The following is a 7,450-nucleotide window of genomic DNA, read 5'->3' as shown; positions in this document are numbered from 1 at the left end:
GCAATGTGTTAGAAGTAGTAACTTCAAATGTGAATGAACACTTCATACACACCACAAGTTTGGAAATATAATGCAGATTAAAGAAGCATTTAGTCAATTATTATTTTTAAATGTTTCATTCGTAAAATTCGCTTGAACTAATGGCCGATTTTGTACAGCTTTTTAATAAACCCGTCGTGCCATAACAACATAATGCCATTTAACATTTTGTATACACAAATTGAGCCAATTGCTGCCATTCTGTCAAATGTCATTAGGATGTCAAACTCACAGCATGCAATCGTATCTTTCATATCATATCAGTCAAGATGAAATATTGAGTGGAACAAAAATATACCCCCACTATTGCATTTAAGTTTAATAAACACATTGAAATATATTTATCCTTGTCTTTGAGCAAGTGTGACAACATTGCAAATTTAAACCATATTTTTTTTTCTTTTGTTTTAAACAGCACTGTTAACCAACTCAGTGTATAATGTATGCCATAAACAGGAAAGGTCATGCTGTCAATAAAATTGCGCTGTAAATTGGGATATTATATGTGTTGTATAATGATACATAACTACATATTTCCTGGGAGATCGGTGGTATGAAACAGTTACTTGAAGAAATATTTTCATAACGAATAAAGAGTTTAGACACATCCAGAAACATGGAACGCGTCCTTGTTGTAGCCATTCTCGTGTCTCTACCGCATTACCTTATGGCCGTATGCTTTGCAACACCGACTAAAATGGCAAAGAGTGGTGAGTTATGATCTCTTTCTTTATGCTCGATCTCTGCATCTCTGTATCTACACCTCCACAGAGATTGTATGTCATTCGGCAATCAAAATATTGTTTACGTTTGCCTTTAAAATGGGTAGGTGATAACAAAGTTCTAAGATAAATGAACCTGTGTTATATCGCTCTCTCTCTCTCTCTCTCTCTCTCTCTCTCTCTCTCGTAATTGAAACATATGGAGACATTTGTAATATTCATTTCACTTACTTTTGGGACTCTTTTTATTTTAGAAGCGTTTCGTTGACAGTTCATATTTTGATGATGCTCCTGGATTGCCCACAAGATTAATGATTCAAATATTTGTGTCCTTAGCAATATTAATTTATATACTTTCTAATTTATCTTAGTACTAATTCATATCAGTACTAACGCATATTAGTACAAATTCATATAAGTGCTGATTGGTATCAATTTTAATGTGTACTTAAAGAGCTTAACAAATGCCATAACACGCGGCAAGCATGCGAACTTTAATTTAAGCAGACCTTTCAAGCAAACAATTATCAGTGACAACGCATGGTTGTTCATATTATAACATGAAAAGGACATTTTGAATCATAACAATTATCATCTTTGCACTTTAAAAGCCACAATAGTCGTTTTCATTAAGGTATACTTTTCCCATGGATTCATCCGATTTGTACAACAAAAAAGTCCATTCGTCCCATTGGTTCATCGGATTTGTATTTCAAACATGTCTACTTGTCCCATTGGGTCATCGGATTTATAAAAAAAAGCAAACAAATAATATACTTGTACCATTGATTCATTTGATTTGTAAAACAAAACAGTCGTCTTGTCCAGTGGTTGATCGGTCTGAGTAAATTGAACTAATTTTGTTTTTAATCCGTCCATTTTGTAATATGACACGATATTGAACTGTCACTTACGGGGCACTGTACTCATATTATGAATGTCTGAGAGATGACAGGTGTAAAGTAAAATTGTGTAAATTTGCAACATACACAATGGAGAGAATGTTGGCATACATCTATGTTACTTTCACTTACTGTGACTGAAATTTCTTTGGAAATTGTACTTATGGTAATTGTACATGACATAAGCATACTGCTAAACAAAAATGGCTGCTTCCATGTACTCAAACAATCAGCCTGAATTAAGCTAAAGTAGACTAGTTTTAGCACTTATTAAAATGGGAAAACGAAGTTTGCCAAACTAGACAATACCAGCTTCTAAAAGTGCAATCAATACATTACCAAATACATAACATGTAAAACAAGTTCTCGGCTCGGTGTTTCTTTTTTAATATAACAATTTACCTTTGAAGTCCAGGAAGTGAAAATGACCATTAAATACACATCTGAAGCCAGGCCAAGCTGTATATTCTATTATAATCCAAATTACACCAATCATTTGTACACATAAATAAGGGAATTAAAAGTTTTTTTAAACAATACCTAAGATATACAAGGTCTTTTTAAAAAGCCAGTACAACTAGTGAGGAAAACAAGTGAAATTCTTTTGTTTTGAAAATCTAACACTATGAAAAATGCATAACTATAGAGCGCCACTGTAACAAGATGTTTGTCAAGTGACAGTTACATGAAAACTTCACGGACACTTAAATCACATGAACAAAAGAATCAACATAAGTTGGATATTGATGGAACAACCGATTACCCAGTGATGTAGCCCTATAATTTGAAATGGCGGAGGAGGGGTCGCTAACGTTGTCAGATTATACGTGGATGTACATGTTGTTAAACAAAAGATTTGATTTTGAGATATGCTGCATAAACTGCCAAAATGCCATTCAACTGGCCGTAACTCAACAGCTGTATGAAATTCCATATAAGTGCATATAACAGCTGACATCTGCACTTATATGTGGAGGATAAGTCTGTCTGCAATAATCTAAATGTTTAATAAATAGTTCCAAAGCCTAACCACGAACATACAAACGAAGATTTGAATAACAGAACTAAATTACAGTAAGCGCACTCTTTTTTGACCACCAACATACCAATACATATTTGAATAATAGGACTAAGTTACAGTAACCCCAGTCTCTTTCTTGTTCATCTAATTTATTTTAAGAAAAACAAGTTCAGTTTAGTCATTTCGATCTCCTAGCGTCCCAAGTGAAGTGAATTATGTTGTCATATAACAATTTAAAAATCAATAATTTTTCTGCTTGAACGTTCTTCAAAACTTATCTTTATTCGGACCATGTATCGCGACCAATGTAAATCAAGTTTATTCTTTATTATTTTCTCAAACTCAATTCCTTCTTTGTTGTTGTTGTTGTTGTTGCTTTTGGGGTTAATGCCATTTCCCGGCGCAAAATAGGCTAAACACGGCTGCAGTATAACTGGTGGAGTAAGAACCCGGGAAAACCCCGGTAAGAATCATTGACCAACGCGGACAGAGGTGAGATGGCAGACCCTCAGAAATCAGGTGCCCCTAAATTGTTTCCTTGACAATCCACTTTGGATAGATGCAGTCTAAAGTAAAATCTGCTAAACTAAATACAACTCCCGACAGTTTAATGTACCACAACAGCAGCACCATAAATATCCTCTTGAGTTTGAAAGCATTATACAAATTTGTATGATTATAATATATGTCTTTTTTCCTTCAAAATAAAACGCATCTTTTTTATAATTACTCACACTTTGGCGATTTTGAATGACAAAAACGTTGATCAACATAAAAAGAAAACGATAAATGCATATATATATAACAAAATAATGAATATGACATAGATTGATACTTCATTTCAAGATTTGTAAATTCGTAATTGTGATAAATCATTTATATGACCACTGCTTGGCATAAGTAGAGGAAATTCACATCAACCTTGAGAAAATAGATAGAGAATATTAAATGAGAAGGGAAAACATTTTGAAATGGTAACCAGCAAATAACCAGATGAGAAAAGGTTTTATAATATCAGTAGTGGTATATTAAAAATAAAATATTTTGCAATACTATAATATGATTTCGTTTGTTTCAGTTAATAATAAAATCATAGACCTAAATTATACAAATAACATTCCAGATTAAAATCGTTTCTCTAATTCCAAAAGAATATATTCTAGAAATAACGATTATCTGGTGCTATGTACATCCATAGTTTTTGTAACTCCTGGTACATAATTTTATCTAATATTTATGATTCTTATTTATGGCTGTAATGTGTACAAACTATCTTTATTTAAGTTTGGCCTACATGACCTGAATCTGATAAAGAGTATAATATTACATAGGATCTATAAATATATGTTTATGTACGTGTTGACAATTATTAATAATAATCTTAATAACAACTCTTAAATGGCACCTAAGGCGTAATTTCTCAGTGACTGATGGCATTTCGATGTTTCGAGAATATTTATCTAAAGTATCATGGTTTTCGATATGTCAAATATGCTTAATTGGACGGAAAATCAATAGTGTATGTTGTCACGTGGGGTCTATTGCGAATTAAATTCGCAGTAATGTTGTATCTAAGGAGAAAATTAAGGAATCAGATTCATTTCGACTTTTTCAGTCATTCACACTTAATGTGTTCATGTTATAAGTCTGCCGACTTGTTTTATGTTGTACTTTGATATTTTTCGTGACGAAACGCATTTGTTTGGACTGTTCAATGGAGATAGAAAGTGCACATAAATTGGACTATAATATTATTCAGGAAATGTTATAAATTATTCGAAGGAATTTTGTAGAATGCAATCTTGACAACGTCACACTAAGTTTGCGGTATTGAAATTTATAAGGAACTTTACCTTAGTTTTGGACTTTCATAGACCTTTATAAGGACTAATTTAGATTCACTTCAGAACACTTTAAGTTCTTCTTATATTGTTCATCTATAACATTGATATTTAAATTTTTTGTTAAGTTTTACAAAACCTGTTGCTTTTGCTCTTTTTTACTGTTACTTATATTTGTGCCAATGTGGGTATGTGGGAAGGCTTGCCAGTAGCTTCTCGAGGGCTGGTGGTTCTTTCTGGCGATTTCCCGGGTTCTTCCTCCACCATTAATACTGGCCGCCATGTATATCCCATCTTGTGCTGAAAAATGGTGTTAAACCCTACAACAACAACAACAACAACAACAACAACTTATATTTGTGATCATACAGTAGTAACATTGGCTAAAATACATTCAATGTATTCAGATGTAGGATCAATCTTTATAGTCCTTTTCTTCATAGATCTTTATTGTTTTAATCCTGAGAGAGAGAGAGAGACAGAGAGAGAGAGAGACAGAGACAGAGAGAGAGAAACTGCTTGCAATAAAACTTGGTATATTACATCATCAATATACACATGAAATTGTCAACATGTTTATATCTCATATTAGATGAAAAGTATAAACATGAAAAAAACGAAAATAAACTGTCAATATAAAAACATTGCTAAATTTCAAAGAAATGTATGCCTAAAATTGTATAATTTTTCACTACAGCTCATGACAAGGAAATTAAAGTATGTGAGCACCGAGGAATCACATGGGTTAGCCCAGGAACGAAGTTTAGCACGGAAGACTGCTACGAGTGTGAATGTACTGAAATCGGACTCATCTGCTGTGGGTATGTCTACAACCTGATATTGTCATAATAAATAAATGCTTTCAGGCATTAACGGTGACTCATCAAATGTGCAAACGCTGTTGTTAAAAATGCGATAACGACCTATAAGTGTGCAAACGCCTAATTAATCAATGTGAGTAGCATGCTACCTCTTCGATTTTATACTGCATTAGGCATTGATTGGCTTCGCCATTACGACCTTGACTGTATCATAACAAGAACTTCCTATATTACTAAAGCCAGTTTAATAGTGTTAGTCTCTCTCCACGAGTGTATGTATGTATGTATGTTTGTGTATGTGTGTGTGCGTGCGCGCGCGCACGTACGTATGTATGCATGTGTGTGTGTGTGTGTGTGTGTGTGTGTGTGTGTCCTCTCCGGTAATGGGAGTATCGGGATATCAGGATGGGGGTTAGTTGAAGATACTTAACTTTTGTTTCACTCCAAATTAAGGTTGTAAGTTTAAAAACTTTTGCATGATATGAGCTTATCAATATAAACGGTATTTCCTAGCCAAATTATATCACAATCAGTTTACAGTCCCCAGTACACTTGTCCATGTACTTCGACATCGAGGCTGCGTGAACATGTCGTTGGGATCTTTTTGGTATTAAGTCCAGATGGAAATGTTATGTTGCATAATAAACCAAAAGTTTATTATTTATTATTATTATTATTATTATTATTATTATTATTATTATTGGATCATTTCTAATTACAGAAGACATGCACTTTTGTCTTTAAGACGATTTATTGCTGCTGCAGTTGTTCTTGCTATTGATATTTATAATCATAATTATTATTATTATTATTATTATTATTATTATTATTATTATTATTATGTTTATAGTTATTATTAAATATAAATATAGCATGGCAGAAACCCCCGTAACTTATTGTTATTTACTGTAATATAATCTAAAAAGATATTTACCCATTTAAATGCAAATATATATGATGTTGACATTAGCAAAAATAAAATATTTCCGGAATTCATTGCTTAAATAACATTTTTTTTTTGCATTTTCAATATTACAGTTTTGGACTGAATCAACTTCGCTATGATTATGTTGGACTGGAACACTGCAACATCATAGATAAGAATTGCGAGAGATATTTCGTGAGAAAAGATGACCCAACCATTGATTGTTTGACAGGTGAACCAGTTCAATTTAAGGAGAGGTCCATGATGGATACACGCGAGAAAAAAGCAAACAACATACTATCCGCGATCATCAAGAAGAACAGGAAATAAATATATTAAGAAACACCGTATGCAAATATATTGTTTATTTTTGCATTTACGCTGTTTGTATTTATACTGATTGTTCTTACTTTAATCTGGTCAACAGAAAAATGGACGAAATAAATTTGCCGAATATTCAGCATTATATATCAGTCTTTGTGGTATATCTTTCTAAAGACGAGTAATTACAGAATGTTTGGAGTCTGTTTTACATTTTACAATAACGCTATAATTATTCACTTTACATCATTCTCGTTTTTGTTTTGCTTTAATTTATATCTTAAAAATGGTGGTTTTCATCGGCAATCAAATTATAATGAATATTTTAACATTTATTCGTGCCGACCAACCAACCCACGAGAATATATACATACATCAATGAGTGTATAATTACTTACCTAACTAATACGTAAATGCACACATACAAATATACATACACACATACATACATACATACATACATACATACATATATTTTCTTCTACAGTATTATTCAAATTTCTAGGATGAAAAACATCAACATGAAGTGACACACTTAAAAGATGTTGACTTTTATCTCAAAGATTAGTTTTGAAAAACCTATAATCTACCGCTTACAAAATTCTAAAAATTGTGTTGTTTTGAAATATGTGCAAGGTATAGAAATATCGACAGTTTAATTCTTTAGAAAATATGTACCGGAATTCTAGCCTCAGTTGGTGCGGAGTTAAAGCCACATTATGCTGTGCATTAAGTACTTGAAAACTGAAAGACGTTAATGACACTCGCATGAATCCCTCTCTGTGTCTCTTCCTCTCAAGAAAAAATATTCTTTGCTTGATATTTGAAAAAAAAATAGTTTACAGAGAATTCGTGTGT

The 7,450-nt window shown here is 32.5% G+C and overlaps 1 protein-coding gene across 1 annotated transcript; it reads left to right on the top strand.

The window, feature by feature from the left end:
* The first annotated feature begins 591 nt into the window (after positions 1-591).
* On the top strand, positions 592-6,739 carry LOC149780012 (uncharacterized). The gene is made up of 3 exons (XM_089936748.1): positions 592-749; positions 5,223-5,346; positions 6,385-6,739. Exons 1-3 carry the CDS (start codon positions 656-658, stop codon positions 6,599-6,601), a joined length of 435 nt encoding a protein of 144 aa, XP_089792874.1. The 5' UTR covers positions 592-655; the 3' UTR covers positions 6,602-6,739.
* Positions 6,740-7,450: the final 711 nt, after the last annotated feature.

The sequence above is a fragment of the Sinohyriopsis cumingii genome, chromosome 16 (assembly GCF_028554795.1).
Source record: "Sinohyriopsis cumingii isolate HCF-2022 chromosome 16, ASM2855479v2, whole genome shotgun sequence".
NCBI lineage: Eukaryota > Metazoa > Mollusca > Bivalvia > Unionida > Unionidae > Sinohyriopsis > Sinohyriopsis cumingii.
Note: the sequence above shows the minus strand (reverse complement) of the source record. Positions and strands in the feature narration are given on the sequence as shown.

Coding starts and splice junctions, on each gene's coding strand:
- LOC149780012 (XM_089936748.1), top strand. CDS start 656: ATGGAACGCGTCCTTGTTGTAGCCATTCTCGTGTCTCTACCGCATTAC. Junction 750..5,222: donor GACTAAAATGGCAAAGAGTG/GTGAGTTATGAT, acceptor TTTTCACTACAG/CTCATGACAAGGAAATTAAA. Junction 5,347..6,384: donor ATCGGACTCATCTGCTGTGG/GTATGTCTACAA, acceptor TCAATATTACAG/TTTTGGACTGAATCAACTTC.